Source organism: Cajanus cajan, chromosome 11 (genome assembly GCF_000230855.2).
Source record: "Cajanus cajan strain Asha chromosome 11, NIPB_CcT2T_4, whole genome shotgun sequence".
Lineage (NCBI taxonomy): Eukaryota > Viridiplantae > Streptophyta > Magnoliopsida > Fabales > Fabaceae > Cajanus > Cajanus cajan.
In genome coordinates this window covers 41,345,028-41,370,372 of record NC_138527.1, presented here as the reverse complement: position 1 = coordinate 41,370,372, position 25,345 = coordinate 41,345,028, and the positions used below count along the sequence as shown (strand labels likewise).

At 32.1% G+C, this 25,345-nt stretch overlaps 2 protein-coding genes across 2 annotated transcripts; one reads left to right on the top strand and one right to left on the bottom strand.

The window, feature by feature from the left end:
• The first annotated feature begins 7,399 nt into the window (after positions 1 to 7,399).
• On the top strand, positions 7,400 to 11,097 carry LOC109800023 (7,8-epoxymelianol synthase CYP88A154-like). Its single transcript, XM_083066473.1, has 8 exons — positions 7,400 to 8,020; positions 8,420 to 8,903; positions 9,292 to 9,546; positions 9,688 to 9,777; positions 10,075 to 10,153; positions 10,260 to 10,366; positions 10,485 to 10,606; positions 10,749 to 11,097. The coding sequence occupies exons 1-8, from the start codon at positions 7,785 to 7,787 to the stop codon at positions 10,840 to 10,842; spliced, it is 1,467 nt and encodes a 488-aa protein (XP_082922599.1). The 5' UTR covers positions 7,400 to 7,784; the 3' UTR covers positions 10,843 to 11,097.
• A 1,160-nt stretch (positions 11,098 to 12,257) lies between these two features.
• LOC109800868 (Single hybrid motif superfamily protein) lies at positions 12,258 to 14,103 on the bottom strand. Its single transcript, XM_020361778.3, has 4 exons — positions 13,860 to 14,103; positions 13,455 to 13,543; positions 12,748 to 12,918; positions 12,258 to 12,496 (listed from the first exon to the last, which is right to left on the bottom strand). The coding sequence occupies exons 1-4, from the start codon at positions 13,966 to 13,968 to the stop codon at positions 12,368 to 12,370; spliced, it is 498 nt and encodes a 165-aa protein (XP_020217367.1). The 5' UTR covers positions 13,969 to 14,103; the 3' UTR covers positions 12,258 to 12,367.
• Between the last annotated feature and the right edge of the window lie 11,242 nt (positions 14,104 to 25,345).

Here is a 25,345-nt window from a genome sequence, read left to right as displayed (position 1 = left end):
ATGAAATTGAGTACCAAGCATTAATAACGGGACTCGAAATGCTTGTAGAATTGGGTGCTCGAAATGTATTAATTCGGGGAGATTCACAATTAGTCATCAAACAATTAATACAAGAGTATAAATGTTTAAATGAGAAGTTAATTGAATTAAAAACTCGAGTTGTACAATTGCTTAATATTTTTGATGAGGTTGAATTACAACATATTTCTCGAGGCTCAAATGCCATTGCAAATAAGTTAGCCCAAACAACTTCAGGGTATAAAGTAAGTAAAGAATGTTTGGAGCATCTATTGCATATAGAAAATGAATTAATAGATTATCGAGAGATTCTGAATATTGGTTCTTCGAATCAACCAGACTGGAGAAGTGAGTTAATCGAATATTTGCAAAATCCTAATCTAAAGGTTGAAAGAAAAATCAAACTCCAAGCTCTCAATTATGTATTGCTGGACAATGAATTGTACAGAAGAGGTTTCGATGGAATCCTATTCAGGTGCCTTGGAAGTCATGAGAGTTATATAGCCATGGCAGAGATACATGAAGGCATTTGTGGAGCACACCAGGCTGGAAAAAAGATGAAATGGGTTTTGTCGAGGAAAGGCTTGTATTGGCCAACTATGATTAAGGATTGTATCGAATTTGCAAAAAGTTGTGAAGAGTGTCAAAAACATGGACTAATACAAAAGGTACCAGCAAGTGAGTTGCATTCGATCATCAAACCTTGGCCATTTCGAGGTTGGGCAATGGATTTAATCGGACAAATACACCCACCTTCTTCGAAAAATCACAAATATATTTTGGTTGCCATAGATTACTTTACAAAATGGGTTGAAGCTATTCCTTTAAAAGATGTTGAGCAAAACGACATAATTAATTTCATCGAAGATCACATTATTACAAGGTTTGGGATTCCTCAAACAATTACTACTGATCAAGGCACAGTCTTCACGGGTCGAAAAGTTGCTCAATATACAGAATCGAGAGGGATTAAGTTGATAACTTCAACACCATATTATGCGCAAGCAAATGGTCAAGTCGAGGCTGCTAACAAAGTGGTGATTGGATTAATTAAAAAGCATGTATCAAGCAGGCCACGAAGTTAGCATGAAACACTTGTTCAAATTCTATGGGCATACAGAAATTCGCCGAGAGATGCTACAAAAACTACTCCATATAAATTAGTGTATGGGCATGAGGCTATCCTTCCTATTGATATTAACTTACAATCAATTCATATACAGAAACAGAATGAATTACCTACTGATGATTATTGGAATTTAATGTATGATGAATTGATATCATTAGAGGAGGAAAGGTTAATTGCGTTGCAAAATATTGTTCGACAAAAGGAAAGAGTCGAGAAATCATACAACAAGAGAGTTAAAACACAACGATTTCGAGTTGGGGACTTGGTGTTAAAAGTAATTCTTCCCATGGATCAAAAATCTCATATCTAGATAAATGGTCTTATAATTGGGAAGGTCCTTTTGTAGTCAAGCAAGTATATTCAAGTAATGCGTATGTGATCAGAGAATTAAATTCGAATGCGAGCAAAGTAATAAATGGAAAATACTTAAAGTGCTTTCATAAAAGGATAGAATATTGATTGTTCAAGGATAAATAAAAGAAATCTAATTATTACAAAATTTTGATTTAAAATCGTTGAAAGCTTTGTAAGCCTCGTCCAAACGTTTCCTTCGAGAGGAACATTGAGCTTCCAAATGCTTCTTCTGCTCTAAGGTTTTCGCAAGTCGAGAAGATATGACCTTGCCTTCCTCTTTGAGACCTGTTTGACGCTTCTTGATCTCTTGACTTTGAACCTTAATGGCATCTTTTTTCGAGCGAGCCTTCTCTAACTCATGTTGGAGAGACTTGATGGTGATCCCTATATCTTTCTCTTCTTGTTGTAATTTTTGCAGAGAAGACACCATTTCCGCCGTTGAGTCTTTGATCGAAAGCAGGTCAGTCCGGAGCTTTTCGAGTTTAGCACGGTCTTCTTCGCTTTCAACCTCGACATGGGTTACCTCTTGAAAGGCAGTAGACCATTGGGATCGAAGGTCCCATGGTTTGACAAACTCTTGCAGCTCGGAATGGACCTCAGGAGGAAGGCTCGAGTAGGATAAAAGATCATCCATCATTTGTTCAACCTCTGTCTTGAACTCAGGAATGAGGAAGGCCTGATCAAGATCATCAACATATGCCTTTGTTCGAAAAGAATCAAGCAAAGGTTGATATGATGGAACCTCAGAGACGTGCTCGACGGTTTTCTCTTTTTCCTTCTCCGACCCAGAAGGACCACTTGTCCAATTATCCAAGACCTCGAAGATACTGTTAATATGTTCATCTTCGTCGTTGAAGAAGCTCATCAAGTCCAGGTCCGGAGAAGGAATTGACGAAATACCTTGGACAGAAGAAGTAACACCGCCTTAGGTCGAAGGGGAAGTTGTGAAGGGTCGAGGCGATTCAGTCGAACCTGTACAAAAGGAAAATACATCAGAAGGTTTCATTAAAAATCATGATAAGGTTGTAAAGTCGAAAGAAATATACACTTGTTCGGACTCAAGGGAGGTTGTAGCTCGAAAGAAGGATCACCTTGAGCAGAGTCGTGCAAGGTCTCTGCTTTGACTAAAGGTTCCGACTGGGGAACCTTATCTTCTTCGACCTGAGGAGAAATTTGGATGGAGGCCATTATCGAAGCCATCTCGGTAACATTCAACTGAGACGTGACCAACTATAAACAAAAGAGAACATCATAAGCATTTGGTGTTATTAAACAGACCTCGAGCTAGATAATGAAATAGGAAAGAACATGAGTGAACCTGTTGGGACGCCTCAGTGACAGGAGGAATATCTCTCGATATGTCTCGAGAGGAATCAACATCAATGATATCAATACCCTATGATGAGTAAACAGTGTTAGAAAGATTTAATAAAAATCCAGTCGGAAACAAATTATTTGTCGGAATACCTTAGGTACTGATTTCATAGCATCTTGAAGAAGCTTCCCAGTAGGAGGTTTCTGAGTTTTCTTAGAAAGAGAAACTACCAACTTTCCCTTTCCTTTATCCTGCTTCTTCGTGGTCGAAACCTGAAAGTAAGGGAACAAGATATGAGTAGGATTCAAAGGGATAAGAAAATTTTAAGGTAAAAGAGCTCTCTTACTGTCTTGGTACTGCTTGAATCCACTTTCTGTTTCTTAGAAGTTTCGATATTCTGAAATACGAAAAATTGAGAAAAGATAAAATGAATGAAGTGAATTAATCGAAAAGGCTCAAAGAGATGGTGAGTCGAAAACTCTTTACCTTAGAACGAAGAGTGGCTTTTTCAGAAGCAGTTTTTCTTTTCCGACCCTAAGGGTTTGGCTAAAGTTATTTACCAGGAGGAGGGTTAACGTTATTGACCCAACATAGTGGCCACCATTTGCCTCGAGGAAAATCATACACGGAACATCTCGCATAGGTAACTCGATTTTTTACGGGAATCTCTTTGCGCTCGAGGTAAAACGGGTCGAGTGTTTTCACCCATGGAGGGTGAGATAAATGCTTAACTAAACCAAAAAGAGCATTTGGAAGAGGAGGTATGTGTTTTGGGCAAAATTTTTCGAAAATGGTTTTACCTCGAGGGTTTATCACCTTTTTTGAGGGGATGTTCCTTTGTACCATTTTCGATAAGGAGACAGAAGCGTCAAAGATGGTTCGATGCACATTGTCGGGTCGATAACAAACCTTAAAAAATTGCTTGAATTGATAAATTATAGTTTGATTCTTGAAAGTACCTGATTGTTTGGGACCCTGCGAACAAGAGAGAGGAGAATTAATCAGCTTCTTCAAAAAGCCATCAAAATCGATGAGTTTATCTATAACATAATAACACCACCATCGAATGTAGCATTTTGAAACCAAAAATGAAGGAGAAAAAGTGGAGGGTGTAAGCTTGAGCTCTTTGTCAGGTCGAAGGATGAAATCGAGGACTTCTTCATAATTCCCTTCGTCGACACAAATATCTGCATCAATGCTTTCCTTACGACGAAGAGGAAGAGGCTTCATTTGGCAAAGCCCAAATTGTCGAGCGAATAACTGAGGTTGGTAAGGGTAAAGCCTAACATCTTTCTGCCTCATACCTGAGATAATGACATCCCAAGACAAGAACCCAAACCAAATGTCAGTCGAAGAAGGACTGATGTTTCCAACCTGATTATTTTGACGAAGCCAGGTCGGACCTATTAAGTTTGGTCGAATGAAAGGAGCTAAGTCATCGGTGAAATCAGTAAAGCTAAGAATGGCTCTAATATATTTCTCAAAATTATCTACCAGACGTTTGCGAGGGGTGAGGGTTGTCAAACGAGCTCCTTCGAGTTCGCAGATAGGAATCGGAGTCAAAGGCAGACGAAGTTTCTTATCTAATATTGCGTTAAGCCACAGTTGAAGTAGCCATAATGGGCCGGAGAGATTTCGAGGCCCAGATTCTCGAGAAAGGCTCTCGGAAGCTTCATCAAGACAAGTGTACAGGGAAGCCAAGAGAAGTTTGCTTAAACATATCTTCTTTTTCGAGTGAAGAGCTTGGGCTAAATTATAATAATATTTTGGGACTTGGAGTGAAGGAGTGCAGAAGACACACGCTGATAACCAATACATGAGAAAAGCAATATGTTCTGAAGGGGAAACAGGCGTACCAGAAGGGCCCATATGCGCAGTGATAAAAGCTAAATAGGTCTTTTTATCCCAAGTAATTGAAACATCCTTGATCGAAATTTCTTCTTCAAACACATCAGGATGAAATCTTTCTCCAACAGGCATTAATCCTGTTATAGCAGCAATATCGAGCAAAGTAGGGCAGACAAAACCACAAGGAAACTCGAAAGTCCGAGTTTCTCTATTCCAGAAAAAGATAGCAGAAAGGAGCATCTGAGGGTCGAAAAGATGGAGGTCGAACTTGGCTAGTTGGATAAACTCAAAAATACCTGTTTCTTTCCATTTAGAGGACATAGAAGCCTCTACACGGGTTAGCCAAGACGAATGTCTCTCTTTAACAGGAGGAAACGCTCTAAAGATTTTGGTAGTATCCCCAAAAAGGTTCAGGTCTATCTTTGGTGAATAAATGAAAGGTATAGTGGTGGAGTCTTCAGGTAAAAGGGTATTACTAAACCTCTTCTTGTTTTGACCAGCGAAAGGGCCAAGAAATGCATGGATAGAACCATTCTCTAGGGAGAAAGGGAGAAGTACCTGAGACTGATATATCTTCAAACTGGCCTCCTCCATGCCTGGGATTGGAACGAAAGTGTCATCACCTTCTTTGACTTTGCAGACTTGAGCGTTAGCCATTAGCAGAGGAGTGCCCTGGGTAGTGGTTGCAGTGGCCATGGTGGTTACGGGTGTAGTCGTCGTGGTAGAAGGGGTCGCAGCGGCAGTGGTCAAGATAGGAGACGTTGTCGTGGTCAGGGCAGGAGTTGATGCAGAGGTGGTAATAGGAGCAGTAGTAGAAGCCACGGCAGCAGAGGAGGATGCAGCAGAAGAGGCCATTTGGAAGCAAAGACAAGAACTTGAAGGACAGAGGAATGAGATTCACCGGAGAAGGAGATTGAGAAACAAACCAGAGAACAAAGTAGAGAAACTTGAGCGCGAAGGAAGAGAGCAGTGAAAGTATTTTTTACTTTAGGGTAAAAAAGAAGGGTTTAACGCGTCGGTGGGCTTGAGGTGAATGGGCTTATCAAATTAATTCAAATAGTTATTTTGAATATTTGTAACAGCCGCCAAAACATTGCTTCCCCAACGACAAATTTATGGAGCAGAGTGAACACGCGCCGTCAAGACCATCAATTAAAACCATCAATGTCTCATCAAATGATCACTTGCATTTAATACAGAGCAGAGTAGGTTTTCATCGGAGAAGTGTAAAGTCACTATTTGAAGCTATTCGATGAGGATTCGAAAATAACTCTCGACAGGAATTCAAATCTTTCTAGGTAGTATGCATATCAAGATTGAATTCCTAGGGGGGCATCTGTTGGGCTTACTCGAAGATCTGGGCTGATTTGCAGATCAAACAACTCGAAAAGCACACTCATGAGGTTCAAGAAAAGTATCAAAGGCTTAAGTTATCTGTACTCGAAATATACTCGAATCAATGAGCCAAATCGAACTGAGAAGTGCTCGAAAAAGTGGAAATTACTGAAGGATTCCAAATAAAGTAATTACCTTAGAACAGTCAGTTGAAAAGTGATCGAAGATGTCTGATGGACGCACTAGAGCGGTTATTAAAAGCACAGAAATAGAACACGTGGGAAAGGCGGTTAGAAGAAGTTACATACGGAGAAGTTGCATAACTCATACCCACGTCAAGCATAATGGATAGCGGTTACACCCTACAACACTCAAACTCAAATTTTAACCGCTATTGAGTCAGTTTATAAATAGGAGTATTAACCTCGTGCACAAGGTCGGAAAACTCATACTAAGACTGTAATCTGAAGCACTCTTTTGCCTGCGCATATGGCTTTCGTGCATGGGATTGTTTTTGGGTATGGTTTCTTCTTGGCCATTTTCCTGTTTTCATCTTAGGAGTAGATTTAGTGTAGTTTCTTGTCCTTCTTGTAAGCACGTAGTGGAATTGTAACCTGAACAATATGCTTCAACCTGTACTGTAACTTGATCATTATATAAAATTGAACCATGATTTGTATTGCTAATATCATTATTGTTCATTCTATTCATCTAAGTGTTTACGTGCATAGAAATAATTACCTATTAATCATTGATGAATGCTTAGAGACCAGCCATTATTGATCATTTTATTTCATTCCTTTTCATTATAATCCGAGATCATATGCCTAAATTGAAACACTTGTTGTGCTAGTCTAAATAAAAAGAACCTGTTAACAAATTCCACCGTAAACAGTTATATATATATATATAGTATGTATAATTATATTATAAGGAGGATTTAATTAACTTATTAGACCGATATAATTTTTACACTCTTACTTGTTACAAAATGTGATGATATTTTTGTTCATAATATAAAGAACTTTTAAGCGTAGAAAATGCTTTAGAAATTAATTTATTGTCACCGAAAATATGAACTCAGAATCGAGTATAATATATATAAGTTAAGCTAAACTTGTTGCACACTTCGAATTTATTACCGTGTAAAAGAGCATTTGGACGAGGTTAGAGTGAATTAACAACGTCGTATCAACCAACCTGTTGCCACCTTGCAGACATATATTTCAACAGTGCCTTACTTAATGAAACATAAACAAATAGATGGAAAAGTATGAGTATTTGAAGTTAGAACAAGAATTCGTCAAAGACCATCAGTTATGAACTAGTTGAATTTCTTGGCATATATATATATGAAGTCAAAACTATATCGTTTAATAACTGTTGCTTGTTTAAGGTGTCCCCTAATTCATCACCAAAGCAAGAAAGTGATTTCGTTATATAACACAATTAATTGGTAACCAAATAACCAATTAATGAAATAATTAATTTTAGAGTTGGGTCCCAAAGATCTTGCTTAAATTTTCACTTAATGCAGTCGAACCAATTAAGCCCAGTTGACAATACCACCATGACAATAACTAGCCGTGATTAGTCAAATATTAATCGCAAATCACAATAACAGTGTATTAATTTTTCAACATGCAAGAGGGAGTACGGAACTTTGACAGGTTCGCATATAAAATTTTGTTATCAAGTTGGAGTCTGAATAATCTTGTGCAGCAAAAACAACGTAGTGGGAGTCCCAAAGAGAGATTATAGATAAACAGCAGATACAAATTAAAAATGGTGTTCCCAGATTCTTCGTGGCTCGTCCTAGTTGCAGCTTTGTTGGGTGGATATGCATTCGTGTTTGGATTTGTTAGGAGAGTGAATGAATGGTACTATGTTTCTAGGCTCGGAAAGATGCAACACCCTCTCCCACCGGGTGATATGGGTTGGCCATTTTTGGGGAACATTCCCACATTCCTCAAAGCTTTCAAGTCTGACCCTGATTCCCTTATCTATGACCTTGTTTCCAGGTTCTTTTCTCTCTCTCCCTCTCCCCCCTGTACACATGCAATTCCATATTGCTAGAAGGAATCATTGTTTAGTATGGTATGATATCACTACTTATTCATGGTCTAGACCTAGATACAATTCTGTTAGTTGTATTATTCTACTATCAGAATTGAAATTTTACTTTAATAATACATCTAATAAATGATATCATTAAATGTTAATGCATATTAATGAAATAAAACTTCAATTTTAATTAAGGAAAGGTAAAACAACACTTATAATACTATACCTAAGTTTTATAATTTCATAAACTGAAAAACATATGATGATCATAACAACATTTACATTAAAAGGACTGAATTAGGGTTTGAACTTTGGTGCATGTGTTGTTCTATGTACATACATAACTATGTATATAGATATGGCAGGAAGGGTATGTACAGGACGCACTTGTTTGGAAACCCTAGCATCATTGTTTGCAGCCCAGAGACGTGTCGTAAGGTTTTGACAGACGATGAACAATTCAAGCTTGGGTACCCTGCTTCCACCATGGCCCTCACAGGAAAGAGATCATTCCATGGCATCTCGAACGTGGAACACAAGCGTCTTCGCCGCCTAACCACCTCTCCCATAACCGGCCACGAGGCATTGTCCACCTACATAGGTCTCATAGAAGGTGTTGCTGTGAAACAGTTGGAAGAGTTGTCTAGCATGAACACCCCTTGTGAGTTCCTCACACAGATGAGGAAGTTCGCTTTTAAGGTCATCACCACCATCTTCATGGACTCTGATGCGGATCATGTCGACCTTGCCTTGGTCGAAAACTTGTACATAGATTTGAATCGGGGACTCAAGTCACTTGCTATCAATCTCCCTGGCTTTGCCTTCTATAAAGCCCTCAAGGTTAATTAATTAAACATAAACTAGATCTATTGAACCTTAATTATCATACAGACAAAACTTAGATGCATTATCATAAATATTGTCTGATATTTTTTTAATTAGATTCAGAGAATGATACACATGATACTGCTTGCTTGTAAGTTTTATCCTTACTTTAATCAAAATCGAGAACAAGGTTGGTTAATTAATTTCTTGTGCAACTGGGGAGGGTAGAGATTGGTAATTGTCAATGTCACAACATGCCACCTGTCATGGAGACCGGAAATAAAGTAAACAAGTTGTAATTCTATGATGTTGAAGTTACCAAATGAAAGAAGAAAGCGCAATTTTATTTTTTTTATGTCATTGATGGTACATAGGGTTTAATATTTAATGTATGTATATTCAGGCACGAAAGAAGTTGATGAAGTTGCTGCAAGGCTTGGTGAACCAAAAGAGAAGGACCAATAATACAAAAACAAAGAAAGATATGATGGATTTGTTGATGGAAGTCAAAGATGAAGACGGTAGGCAGCTGGAGGATGAAGACATCATAGACTTACTTCTGGTGTTCTTGTTAGCTGGTCACGAAAGTTCTGCTCATGGAATATTGTGGACCATAATCTACCTCATGGAACACCCACATGTCCTCCAAAGGGCCAAGGTTTCATATCTCCAACATATTTTTCTCCAATCTACATATGTTTTCAACTTTTCATTGTTATATGGAGAAAGGTTTATGTATATTGTTTGCTTTTTCAATATAAATTGCTGAGTTTTTTAAACAAAACTAAGAACCTTTCAGGAAGAACAAGAAGAGATCATGGAAATAAGACCTTCCACGCAGAAAGGGCTCAACATTAAGGAAATTAAGCAAATGGAGTATCTATCAAAGGTAAACTTATTATATAAGTTGGAAAAATTGTAAATCATGTGATAACTTTTAATAGAGTATATAACTGAAAAAAACAGTTCTTTTTTAATAAATTAATTTTGTAGGATCAAATTAGATTTAAAATTTTAATCTTAGAATGATAAAAACCAACTTATAATAAGTTTTATATGGCATGTAACATATATTTATGAGTGTAAATTGATAATAATAATAATAATCATAAATAGATAAATAATGAAGAACACAAGATATTAAAAAATGAGCTGGTGAAAATAACTATGCTTTGACATAACACAGGTTATCGATGAGATGCTGCGCAGAACAAGTATTTCGTTTGCAAACTTTAGACAGGCAAAGGTAGATGTGAACATCAATGGTTAGTTATTCAATCCCATATATATATTCAGTGCTTCCTTACATTTGATATTTTATGCTCATTACAACTCCTTAAGATTTAAAAAATACATATAAAAAAAATGCAGGTTATACTATACCAAAAGGATGGAAAGTTTTAGTTTGGAGCCGAGGGGTTCACATGGATCCTGAAACTTACCGTAATCCAAAAGAATACGATCCTTCTAGATGGGAAGTATGTATGATAATATATTATATTTTGTAAAATTGTTTTAACATTCATTAACTCTTTAAGATATTAATTTAATAAAGAAACTAAAGATGTAATATATGTATGTTATGGTGCACTGCAGAATCACACAGCAAGAGCAGGTTCTTTCCTTCCGTTTGGATTAGGAAGCAGGTTTTGTCCCGGGAGTGACTTGGCCAAACTTGAGATCACTATTTTTCTCCATCATTTTCTTCTTAACTACAGGTTAATAAATTTGTTTAATTTCCTCCATCATATTGCAATTAACCATTGACTTGTATATTTTTAAAATTGTTTGTTTTAGAAGTATAGTCTTTTGTGTTACTTGTGAAGAAACCATATAGTATATGATATTTGATTGATGCAGGATGGAGAGAATGAATCCAGAGTGTCCAGTGACTTACCTACCAGTGCCAAGGCCTTCAGACAACTGCACTGCAAGAATTATAAAAGTCACATAAATCATGTCATTCATTACACTCTTGGTCTTGCAAGAAACACGTGGCTAGGCAACCTTGTTTGTTCAGTTCACACTTAGTTATATATCACTATTCTTGAAATGATACTATTTGAATAAATTTAAAGTCACCGGAGTTAGGGGCAAGAAATTTTGTATTTTATTTACTTAAAATATAAGGAAGAAGAAAAAAAAATCAATTGGTTGGGACTTTGCAGTGTATTTTTTTAATTGAATTTTGATTAGTTAAGTTTGTCTATTGTTATGAAATTCATTTATTTACTTTTTAAAAGTTAAAAATATATAAGTTTATTTTAATTTATAAAGGAAAGTTTTATTTATTTTACCTTTTTAATTTCTCTCTTATAAATATTAAGAAGTGTATTTAAAATAGACTTTAATCTCTTTTATTTGATAAAGGAGCTTAATTATTTTTTATTTTACTTTGGGATTGTCTCTCGAAGTGAAAATCTTGCTAGAGGTCTGAGAAATACATAAATTTATTGGATCATGCAAGAAATTACTTTAACTAATCCATCAAGTAAAGAAATATTTGTAAGGTCCAACAAATAAGTGTTTGTGTCTTTCATTATGTTGCCTTGCAGATTTTTTTTTATTCATATGCCTTTGCAGTTGCTTTTATGCATGGCTAAAAAATTAATTGTAAGGGTGAATCTAGAGTATAAGTCTCGAATCAGTATCCAAACGTGGGAACAGAGACTAAATGGTTAGCCTCAAATTGTATTTTAATTAAAAAGTGAAAATCAGTTTCAAATCCTATTTTAATTTGATACTAAAATGTCAGTCTCTAAAATAGATTAATAAAGACCAAAATCAGTGTCTACTTAGATTGTAATTAGAAACTGATAAAATGATCTTTAGTTGAGCAGTGGTAAAGTGGTAAAAATGATTTAGTTAAATAAATAAATTTTAACTTCTTCAATTTATGTTTTATCTCAAGATAGTCAAGGAAGCATTGTTACTTAAATTTCAGAGCATTTTGCAAACCATCATCAATGTGAATTGTAAATTTCAGAGCCGTTACAGTCTAAATTGTTATTCATATCATGTCTTAGATTTGTACTGGAATACTCTCAAAGCACATAAAAGAAATTCGTCTAAAAGAAAACATAAGCATGCGCCTGGGCACAACTTATTTAAATTATATAAAAAATAAAAAAAATAAAAAAAGCTCAAACTGTTCAAGCTTGCTTCAAACAGAATATTGATGAACTCTATTCTTTCAAATGATGCATTTTTAGTAATTACTTCCTCTATTTCTTTAAAAAAAATATTAATTGCACAGATTATGGTGACAAAATATATATCCTTAATAAAAATATTTTTATTAAAGAAATTAGAACGTAGACACACTGAAGTGTCGTGGCAATAGACAATAGCAGGGGAAGGAAGGAAAAATGGAAAGAAGCAGTTCCATTGCATATTAAAAAACTGTTGAGAAGATAATAACAATAATATCATAATAAACACATGAAGAACATTCATAACTGCATGAGCCAATTCAGACTTTAATGACTAGCATCTTCTTCCTCACAAAATTTTGTGTACTCCTTTGGACCCATCAAGGAATGTAATTCAGATGGATCACTTGGCTTTACTTTGATCATCCATCCATCTTCGTATGGGCTTGAATTGACCTTAAAAGTCATTCAGAAAAATAAGTATGTTGATTCGAAGACAAGGCAAATCAACAATATCAAAATAAATAGCCGTGTATATATTAATATATATAAGTAAGAGCAAATAGAACATGCATTGCCATTGATAGTGTAAAAACTGTTACATTAACTGTGCATGCAACTGTTGAATTTTTTGAGTTCTTGCAACAAAATTCTGCTAAGAGCAAATAGTAGAAAGATAATATGGATTAAAGGTTAGAATTGATCACCAGGCCAGGAGTTTCTGTGAGCTTTTTGTTAACCTCAACAATCTCCCCCGAGATTGGAGAATTTATATCACTTGTTGCTTTAACACTTTCAACTGCTCCGAAGCCACTCTTCTTGCTAACTGCACCACCTGGTTCTGGCAGCTCCACATACACAACCTCTCCAAGATGGTCCTGCAAATCCACACCTTCACCCTTCACTGGTGTGCTAACTTTACTTAAGTTGTAGTTAAATTTCAATTAACATATATAAGTACACCCTTACAGAAACATGCAAGTGTTTCCCATTAATTTGTAAATAATAAAGTTCCAAGTTCTAACCACTAACATAACAAGTTAACAGGAACTCAATCGGTTGCACTTTCCTAGCAACCTTGCCTACTGATATTGATATTAAAAAGGATGTTACACACTATAATTTGACACCCACACACGTAACAGACAACCCAAAAAAACAAATGATAAAAATATTGTAACTTGGTAGCAAGCAGAACATCAATAGAACCACTAAAGTCGATCTAACAGTGGCTTTACAAAGGTTGGAATAATATACACGAAGTCACAAGTTTGAACCATTGCACACCAAACAAACAAAGAAACAGAGTAAAAACTTTAGCCTTATCTTAATATATGAGGTTGGCTACATGAATCACACGAGTTGAATAAGGGACAAATTTTCGCTTAAGAAGAGGTGCAAGGAAGCAACCAACCTGAGCATGGTCAGTGATACCAATGGTGGCGACTGAGCCTTCATGCTTGACCCATTCATGTGAATCTGCGTACTTGAGTCCATCCAAGACTGCAAATCAAGCAAAAGACGTGAACAACCAATTCATGGTTCTAGAGAAGAGAAAATTGGACAAAAAAAAAATAGGATAAGCAGAAAAATGCAATATATTGAAAATGAAAAGCGTGTACAAAAAGCCTACATCAAGCATTCTATATAAGCAACAAAACTAATAACTACGTACTAACTGACTAGTGACTCCTATACAATTATATCTCTGATAGCAACTCGAGTGAATTAGTTGGTGAAATATAAAGATGATATTTCATTATATAGATATATTATGAACACATAGATAGCGTGTGTGAGTGTAAATATATAGATATACCGGTAGATAAGCATCTTGAGAAAGAGAAAGAAGGGAAGAGATGAGGTCTGGAGGCAGAAGAGAGTTTGAGTGCATTGGCAGTTGAAGAAGCCCACATCCTGAGTGCCATTGGAGATAACTGAGGTTGCTTCTGTTGTGTCTCTCTAGCTATCACTCTAACTCTTCACTCTGTTTTGGTATTGTTTTTCGAAACACTAAGATTCATATATGTTTTACAAAGTTTATCTTCGATGAATGGTGGGCAGCGAATGCCTCATCCTCTTTATGTTCTGCCTTATGTTTTATATTATCCATTTTAACCAAACACTGCCCTTCGCCTTACCTTCAAAAAAAATCAAACATAAACATGTTACTGTTATAAATGTCGACTATGTCACAAAAACTGGTGCAAGCATGTATATTTCACAAAAACTATAACGAAAATTTCACCAACATCCCAAAATCATAATGTGTTCGATAAATGTATATTTATTTTGTTTTGTTGAGATATATGTCACATTATTGGACTGAAAAATCTAGCAGAATACTTGTATATTCTCCACCATTGAAAAAATAAAGAACTAGATAAACCAAAAATATTGAAGAGGAATCAAAATTAAAGTTGGCCTGATGCATTTTTGGGCTTTTCTTGGACCATTGTACGGAGTTTTCACTGTTTGGAATCTAAACACCAACTAGCCCAAAGAAAATGTGTGCAAGTGTAACTCAGGCCAGCCCGATTGATCATGCACCTAAAATATTTCCTTTATGACTGTTATTTGTCACCTCTTTTTATGAATATACTTGCTAGTTGCAACGGGCTTTTGTTCATCAAGTATTAATTAACATCAATCTCACAAAAGGAATTAATTAAGTAATAAAGGAATGTTTATTAGACTTTTTATTTTTATTTTATTTTGTAAAACAAAATATTCATTAGTCGAAAGTTAATCACTAATCATCCAAGATATTAAAATCCATTTAAGGAATTAATTTCTATCAACAAAATATTTTTTCATTAATACATATCGAGAGTTAAATTCAGCAAATGTTTAAAGGCACAAAGTTGTGTATCATGTTGCTTTGTAGTTCCGAATAATAGACTCGTGATCACAAGTTTCGATCCTTAATTACTAACCAATGTGAATGGCCTGTTTTTGGTCTAACTGAAGAAGTAAATTAATTGAAGTGTACATAAGATATTATAGGTCTTTTTGAAAGAACTAAAAACAAAAGGTTTAACCAACATTTTGCGTTTCGTTTTAGAAACCTTTTTCATATGTTGGATTTAGAAAAGGTGAAACAGAAAAAATGGAAAAGAAAATAAATGAGCAGAATGTGATAGGATTTAATAGGTTATTCGATAGGAAAACATATGAAATAAATAAAAGTATCTTTTTTCTTTTCACTTATTTAGACGTATAGAAAATGGAAAGAAAAAAAAAACTGTATATAAAACAAAATAAATTTCTTTAATAAAAAATAAGAATAAATAAGGGCAAAACAATAATTTATTTTAAAAAAAATCCGTTTAGTTTTATTATATTTTGGACTGATTGAAAAAATTGCGAACTCCACATATTTTTGCATTATTTTCTCTCCTAAAATTAAAATAAATGGTAAAATAACGTATTTCAAGTGTTTTCTATCGTGTTTTCGTTTCTTTCGACGCTTTTTTATTGTTTCAAACAGAGCATTAAATAACCTCAAGCGTGTGATTCAGCGGTAGGGGTTGATCCACGCTTAAGCAAGGTCAGAGGTTCGAATCCTGCCTTGTGTACTCCAGGGACGAACCAAAAAACAGAGCATTAAATTATGATTTGAATAAAAAAAATTACTCATTTCATTTATTTAAACTGTGATTTAGACAACTTGTATAAAACTGTGGTTGAAAAAAAATATTAAAAATAATTAAAAAAATTTAAAGACTAATTATTAACAAAATCAATAAATACTTTATAAATAACACAGTCATAAAAAATTTATGATTTAAATAAATTTTTTAAATACTCAATCTCATATATATATATGTTTAACTCTACAGGTGATTCTCTTTGTAAAAGCGGAAAATGTTAGAAAAAGAAAAAAAGTTAATAAATCTCTTTATACTAAAAAAAGATTAGCAAAATAACAAAATACATTTATTTATTTATTTATTTTGTGATGCAAGAGTAATTTATTAAAAAAAATGTTAGCCGTCTTTTTCTGATATTATTTTTATTATTAGTTAAAATTTATTATAAATCATAAATGTTAATGAATTATATAATAAGCATCTCTTTTAATTTAGAGATAATACTTACTATTGTATCAAAAAAGAGGTAATAGAATTTCTAATAAATTTAAGTTAATAATATAAATAGTATCAAAATAAAATTGTAATTGTCATTCTTCTTTATTAAAATGATGAATTTATGTTGTATTTGAATACTAGTTCTCATACGTTTCAATGCATCCAATTGAAAAATTTGTTTCTTGATGGAACAAAAATCTAAACAAAGACTTATAATATCTATCGACATGTTTGAATTTACATTAATTTTGGTTTAATGTAAATTAATAAAAATAATAATGAATTATTTTTTTTATCAATTTTGATGTGGTTTTTAGTTGAATGTAGATTGTGAATATGAAACAAAAATGCATTCTGATACCATTGTGTTATGATGTAGATTCTCAATTTTCTTTGTTTTTTTTATTTTTTTTCATTTGTGAAAGTTTCTAGTTACCTTCCCGAAGCATTTTATAGGAGAGAAATTTATTCATATTTAAAATTATGATTCTTATAAATTACTAAAATATATTTGATTATTATAAAAATTATTAAAAATATTTATACAAAATTTTTTAGAGTTAAAGATTTTTAAGTTTGATTGTAATAGTATATTCTTTGCTATATAAATATTTTTTTACAAAAATATTCTTTATTAAAATAAGTTCATTAGATATATTTATTTACTTAAATTTTATTTTAAATATGAAATTATAATATTTTTAAAAATTAAAAAATTATTAAAATTATTTAAATACATAATTCAACAAAAAAGGTTACATTAAAATTAAAAAAATTAAAAATATATTATTTCATTTCATTCAAATAAAAGAAATTATTAATAGATGCGTACTATTAAAATGTAGAAACAAAATAAATTTTAATAATATTATTAAAATTAGCAAGTTTAATAAATAATGAGATAAAAGAGAAGAGAGAGAGAGAAATTATAAATAAATAAAAATAATAATAAAAAAGTGAGAGGGGGAGAGAGAGGTAGAGAGTGGAGTGAGAGTGAAAAAAATAGAGGAAAAAGAGAAATGAAAATATACAGAGAGGGATAGGGAGAGAGGAAAAGAGATGGCAGGTGAGAGCGAGAGAAGGAGAAAGAAAAATAAAAAGAAAGGAAAAATTATTTTTTGTTTTTAAAAAAATACTATCATCTTTATATATATATATATATATATATAAATTTCTTCTAACTCAAAAAAAAAAACTAGATTTTCTCTAATGAAAATATTTTTGTGCAAAATTAGATTAAAAATAATTTTTTAAAAATTATATTCTTAAAAAAATTATTAAAATAACTACCAAACATTAAAAATATAGATTATTGATTTAAAATTCTCTAAAAAAATATATTTACCTTAACAAACTTCTCAAAATTTTACAATCATGAAACTGGAAATGATATTTTTTTTGTTTATAGAAGACAAAAAAAAAGGGGTGTATGAAATATATATAAATAATAGGTTATTATTGTTGGTGTGTCTCTATTGTAATGATTTGACAAATATTTATTGTAATATTATAAATTTTCAATTATAATATTTTTATTAATATTCATGAATAAGTTTATTATTTTTAAGCGAGTTGAGCTAATATAAGTGATATCTAGTTATATTATTATGAAAAGATATTTCTTTTAATAATAATAATATTAGTCTTTTATTTTATTTTTAATAATATCAATGTAACTTTTATTTTAAGTATTACACCGCTCAATAACTTTATGTTAAATGTAAATTTTGTAAATTCAACCATTATATTGAAAGTTCATCATATTATTATGTATTACACCGCTCAATAACTTTATATTAAATGTAAATTTTGTAAATTCAACTGTTATATTAAAAGTTCACATCACATTATAATGTTTATATCAAATTTTGTTAAAATTGAACAACAACTTGAAGGTAATTAAAGTGTTCATATTTTAGTATATTTTAAAATGTATATATTACGACAATTTTGTTTTATAAGAATGAAGTATCAAATCAACTTGGATTAATATAAAATTTTGTATATATGATCTAAGAGTACAAAACTTTCAATCTAACAGTTAGATTTACAAAATTTACATTTAATATAAAATTATTGAACAATATAATACTTAGTAAAAATTACACATCAATGTTATTATAACACTTTATATATATATATATATATATATATGGGGAATGCTAATATACTCCCACCTATTTTTTAGTGGGAGTATGTTAGCAACCTATACCAAAATTTTATGACAAAAAAATTATTCATTTTTTTTATTTGGTTAATTCGTACAAAGGATATTATAGTAATTTAATTTAATTTTAAATGAAAATAAAATATTTTTTCTCTCTTATTAAGTTCATTCTCCAATTCATTTATTTTTTCTATTAATTAATTTTTATTTGTTTAGAGAGAGAGGGGGGAGATATCATGAGAGATGAGAGAGAAATGAGTTAAAGAAGAAATTTAATAGGAGAGAGATAAATAAGTTAGAGAAAGAATTTAATAAAAAAGAGAAATGAGTTGGGGAAAGAGTTTAATAGGAGAGAAAAATGATTTAGAGAATGAAATTAATAAAAGAGAGAAAATATTTTATTTTCATTTAAAATTAAATTAAATTACTATAATATCTTTTATACAAATTAACCAAATCAAAAGAAATGAGTGATTTTTTTTTCCTAAAATTTTGGTGTAAGTTGCTAACATATTCCCACTAAAAAACAGGTGAGAGATATCAGCATTCTCATATATATATATATGAGGAGGATTCAAACGACACCGGTGTAACTTTTATTAAGTGTTACACCGCTCAATAACTTTATATTAAATGTGAATTTTGTAAATCCAACCGTTAGATGGAAAGTTCATATCTCTTAGATCATATATGTCAAATTTTATATTAATCTAAGATGATTTGATACTTCATTCTCATAAAACAAATTATTCATATTTTAGTATATTTTGAAATGTATATATTACGTCAATTTTGTTTTGCGAGAATGAAGTATCAAATTATCTTAGATTAATATAAAATTTGACATATATGATCTAAGAGATATGAACTTTCAATCTAACGGTTGGATTTACAAAATGCACATTTAATATAAAGTTATTGAACGGTGTAACACACCGTTCAATAACTTTATATTAAATGTGCATTTTGTAAATCCAACCGTTAGATTGAAAGTTCATATCTCTTAGATCATATATGTCAAATTTTATATTAATCTAAGATAATTTGATATTTCATTCTCATAAAACAAAATTGACGTAATATATACATTTCAAAATATACTAAAATATGAACGCTTTGATTACCTTCAAGTTGTTGTTCAATTTTAACAAAATTTGATATATATGATCTAAGAGATATGAACTTTCAATCTAACGGTTGAATTTTCAAAATTCACATTTAATATGAAATTATTGAGCGGTGTAACACTTAGTAAAAGTTACACCGGTATCGTTTGAACCTTTCTCATATATATATATATATATATATATATATATATATATATATATATATATAAAGGAATCCGTTTATTCTGAGAATAAATCTATCTAAATTTACTTTATTTATTAATTTATGTTCTACGTCAAATTTAATTTTAATAATTGAAATTTAATGAACAACATCAATATTAAATCATTGATAAATTTATTCCAAAAGTGAATGTATGATTCCTCTGGACATATATATATATACACGAGAGAAACAATAAAAAAAATACTCTGAATTGAATTAAAAAAAAAAAAAAGGATAACTACGTTGAAAATTTTGATGATTAGAACGTGCAATCATTCTCGTCCAAAGTAGATAAAGGTAAGAAAATTAAATAAATAATAACAGTAAAGGATAAGGAAATATACGCGAGGGATAAGGTAAATGTGAGAAAATTTAATGAAGGAATCTTTAAAGAGATTGAGATATCTACGAAGTTTTTTGTTCAACAATCTTTAAAGAGATTGAGATATGTACACGCTTCATAAAGTTCTATAAATAGTATATCCTCGTGCACACAATTTTCATTGTTACTTTTTCATCAGTCTAGTTTTACACTTTTACTAAGAGAAATAAAAAAGAGATTTGTATTGATTAAATTATTATCAATAACAAAATTTTTATTACCACAAATATTAAGATAGGAGAAGAGATATTCATTATGATCTTAAAAAATATATATATATATAATCTATCCTAATTTTTTTATTTTATGTTATTTAGTTATTGTTAAAATATTATGTAATCGTTTTTATTTTCTTTAATATCTTATATGTGTTATTTATATTTTTTTTAATTTATTTTAGTATGTTATATTAATATTGTTATTTACAAATGTTTTATTTAATATTTTGTTTCCAAAATAAGACCAAATTTATTTAGATTATTTCTTAAATTATGTTATATTAAATTATATTAAATTTTTATATATTTAAGATTAAAATAATTATATATGTGTCTATAATATATAAATTCTATTTTTATATTCTTTTTTTATGTAGATGCTATAATAACAATAATAATAATAATAATAATAATAATAATAATAATAATAATAATAATGACCATTATAATAATATGTATTATTTTTAAACTATAATAAGTAAATCCTTGTTATTAGTTAATTAATACAAGCATATTATAGGTAATAAAGATTTAATACTTGGATAAAGACATGGTATTAGTATAAGTATTTACCCTACTATGATATTATAAGTATTTTTTTTTATCAGACTCAAGATTTGAATTCAAGACCTTAAGACTTGAGGATCAACCGTAACAACAATTGAACCAATGAACGATGAGTATGTATTTCATTAAGTGGGTGATTCTTGTATTACTGTGTTAAGGTAAAACTCGTTTATCCTGACTAGTCATTATAAAACTTGTTAAAATCTAATTTAAAATAAAAAATAAAGTTTGGACATAAATTTATCAACTTATATATATATATATATATATATATATGTGTGTGTGTGTGTGTGTGTGTGTGTGTGTTGTATTAGAACATGGTTGTATGTTTATATTTTTTTTATCGACTTATATATGATATTTTTTCTCATTCCTTTTGTGTTATTTTTCTATATATTTAAAACAATTGATTAAAGTGGATGGTTACTTCGAATCTAAGACCATTTAGAATGCTTGTTCATGCCATATATTTTAGTCAAGCAACACTTACTCTTATTAAAATAGTTTGCACCAAAACATTGTCATCACCAACATGACTCAATATTGCTTGCCCTCTGACCTAATATTATCATATTCCCATAATAATATGATCATTACAGTTCAACATAAAAAAATAAGAATAATTTTGTATATAAAGAAATAACTTATAATATAAAAGCAATAGTTAGCTATATAAACAAATTCAGCACAATAACATTACAATAGTCATAGCTCAACTTATCACCTTCATAACACAACAACACAATTATACAACATATCAACATAACAACTTAACAACATAACGACTTAGCAACATAACATCTTAGTAACATAACATCTTTAGAACACAACAATTTTATGCACCGTCATGTACTTATACTAAGAGATCTCTTACAAAATAAGTTAGTAATTTAAGTGATTTGACCCTATTGAATCACATCACATAAAGATCTATAGTATCTAGGTCATACAACATAGTTTTGGATACCAATGCAACATCAACACAGATACCAATCCAACATCAACACAACATTGATTTATTGGATTTTGTCACTTAAACTATGAAAATCCAGTATTAGTCGTCGAATATAGTATAGTTTGGATGTGATTGTGCCATAATTTTAGCATGCATTAACCAAGTCATATGGGTATAGCCCACTAACTATCCTCTCGATTCTATGCACTTTTTCAATACTTAATTAAGGATTTGACTCCTTAACTTCATGCCTTACTTAGTAGGTCACAACATAAATAATATGAATCTACCTAACCTCGTACTACATCAACTAAGAACTTAGAGAAAACTCAACATTTCACCTTAAAAGACAACAAACTCAATAATGTTTTTTTTCAATGTTTGGGCTTTTAGAACATCACAAACATATTCAACAATGAGATATTTAAACTTTCAAAACAACAATTTTTCCTCTAGTCCTAAGTTTACAATACAACTCAACATTATGCATCATGCATCTTCTCAGCATAAATCAACTCAACACAACATTTCAACTTATACAACATTAGCATATCTTTTGGCACAACTTAAACAGTTCAATGTTCTTCATTTTCAACTTTCTACAACATGATTCATTAATCATAACAACATATTACAACACATTTCCATAATGGTTTAACTCATCATCTCAATATATCATATAATAACTAAATATAAAGGTCATCAAAATAGGTCTCTTGAATATTCTCGTTGGGCAAGATGAGCTCTTTAGAGCTCCTTGTTGGGTTACACTACTCTCACCCTACGAGGGAAGCACTTTACCATATTCCTTGTTGGGCAGGCTTTTGGCTCGTTGAGTGATCAAGAGCTTGTTGTGCTCCACCGTTTTTGTGGATATTCTCACCGAGTGGACATATCTTGGTGGCTGACCAGGAACCTTTATGGGTCCTCATGTTGGACTCCATATCTCTCGTTGAGTGATCTTAATCACAAAATTATTCTCTTGGGCAATGCATCTACTATTGAGTGAGAAGATGGTTTCTCAACAAATCCAACTATTAATCCATATGAACAACATGCAACCTTTTTAAATCAACTTTTTTTATATCATAAACAACTCAAATTCATCAAAATAAGCAAGATCCATCGACAATAAAATCTATTATAAAATAATCATTTCTATTTCAAAGTACCATGACAACCAAAAACATAAAAATTGAAATTTTCATTTCAACCATGAAAAAGATTAGCAAAAAATAAAAAAATAACTTATCTCATTATAAATGGATAAATTCAATTAAATAAAAAAAAAGATCAAAATTACACATAACTTGACAACGATAGAAATAGGTTAAACTTTAAACAGAGTTAATGACTTAACATTACCTATTAATAAAAGTATCATATTTAAACTTATGAAAAAATTTGTTAAGTCTGATAGATCAATTTATATTTATCTATATGATATTATAAAAAATAATATACTTACTGCATTGTTAACAACATAATTGAATTAATAAATTTATAATTAAAAAAATTAAATTATCAATATTTTTGACATTTTCACTACACTTAATTATTTTACATTTTTTGTTCATACAAAATTAAGAAATCGAAAATAGGAATTCAAGCAATCGCATCTTTATCTACTTTTTTCCCTTCAAAGGGAGATACAAAGAATATTTAGATTTTTTTTAATAAAATTATCTTTTTTTAATAATAATTTGCGTGAATGTGCATTATTTTTTATTTTTATTTGAAACACTAAATTTTAATAATAATATAATAAACTATTTTTATCACGCATTTACAAACATATTTATTAGCTTATTTAAAAATTAAATTTATTAATCTATTTAATATTGTTAATATTAAATAATTTTTTAAATAGACTAATAAGGTAAATCATATTTTTAAATGTGAGACCCCGTACGGAAAACTCTTTTTGCTCTCAACCTTCACTCTCTTCTTCTCACTCCATCTTCCTTTCTCTTTTTCCCCAATATTCTCTACTCACTTGGCTGATTTGTTGAATTCGTTTCTTTGGGATTTGAAGGTGCTGATCCAGAGTAGACCAAGGCTAGCAAATTTTCGGAGTTCTCTCTCTCTTGTTCTTCCGTGATCGTTCAAGCTCTCTTTCGTCCCTCTCTTCCGTTCTTCTTGTCCCTAAGCTCCAATTTCTGGATTCAAGGTAAGGGAAGTTAGTTTTATGCTGTGGTTTGGTTAAAAGGGGGTCTGGGGACTCATTTAACCGACTGAGAACAGATGATTTTGGTTGAGAACTTCTAAAGTTAAGATTTTGGGGTTTTCGGGATTTTTGAGAAATTTTGAGGAAATTCTTGGATTGTGGTTGCATGTGGAAAATGAGGTATTTTTCTTGATGTTTGATGAGAATGTGACATTTTGGCTGGATTGTATGCTTGTTTGCTGTTAAGATTTGCAGGTTTTGAGCAATTTTTCGAACTTGGAGAAGTTACTGATGAGTTCGCGCTGGGCGCTGTTCTTCACGCCGGGCGCGCGACCACCAGGAGACTCTGTTTAGGCAAGCCCGCCGGGCGCAAGGCTGTGTGCGCTGGGCGAGCTTGCAAATGGGGGTCTCTGGTTGGCCCGCGCCGGGCGTGACTCGAGCTGCGCTGGGCGCGATATCAAGAGTAACATGTTTTTGGGATACTTGGACTGCGTTAGGCGCACTTTTGGACTCGCTGGGCGCGGAGGCTCCTTGGGAGTCTCTGCCAAGGGCACGCCGGGCGCAATTGTGAATTGCGCTGGGTGCGAGACCCTGGTAGGTCTCTGCCTTCCCCACGCTGGGCGCGGGTTAGGCTCCGCTGGGCACACGAGACTCCTTGAGTCTCTGCCAGACAGGCGCTAGGCGCAATTTGGAATTGCGCTAGGCGCGGGAGAGCCTTGGTGCTCTCGGGTTGAGTCGCGCTGGGCGCAACCTCGAGTGCGCCGGGCGCGCAAGGAGATGATCATCTATAGGATGTTGACTGTTGAGTTGTGCCGAAATTGTTAATCAATGATGTTATATGCTGAACCAAGCGAATTTGATGAATATGTTGTGATGATTAGGGGATTAAGCTGAGATAAATATGTTAGTTGTATTAGAGGTGTATTGTTGAGCTGGAATCAATGGATTAATAAGAGAAACTATATAGTATAGCGGAATTATAGACCGTTGAGCTGAATTGTAGAAAGTAATAATTTTGTTGAATTGTTGTGCTGTACTGTGCTGAGATATGCTGGGTTGGGTGATATTATAGCCGCTAAGTCGGTTCTGTTGTTAGCCACACATGTGGTGCTGATTCTAACCGCTAAGGCGGTGCTGTTGTTGCCGCTTTGCGGTGCCGTTATAGCCACTAGAGTGGTGCTGTTGTTGCCGCTTTGCGGTGCCGTTATAGCCACTAGAGTGGTGCTGTTGTTGCTGCTAAGCAGTGCTGATATTGCCGCATTGCAGTGCTGATATTGTTGAGTGGTATAAGCTATACAAGTGTGCTGATAACTGTATCTGTTGTTATTTATATTGACATTTATATAATTGTATGCTGAATTTTAATTTCACTAGCTTACCCTTTTGTTGTTTTCCATGTTTTTGGACTGCGATGATCATACTATGT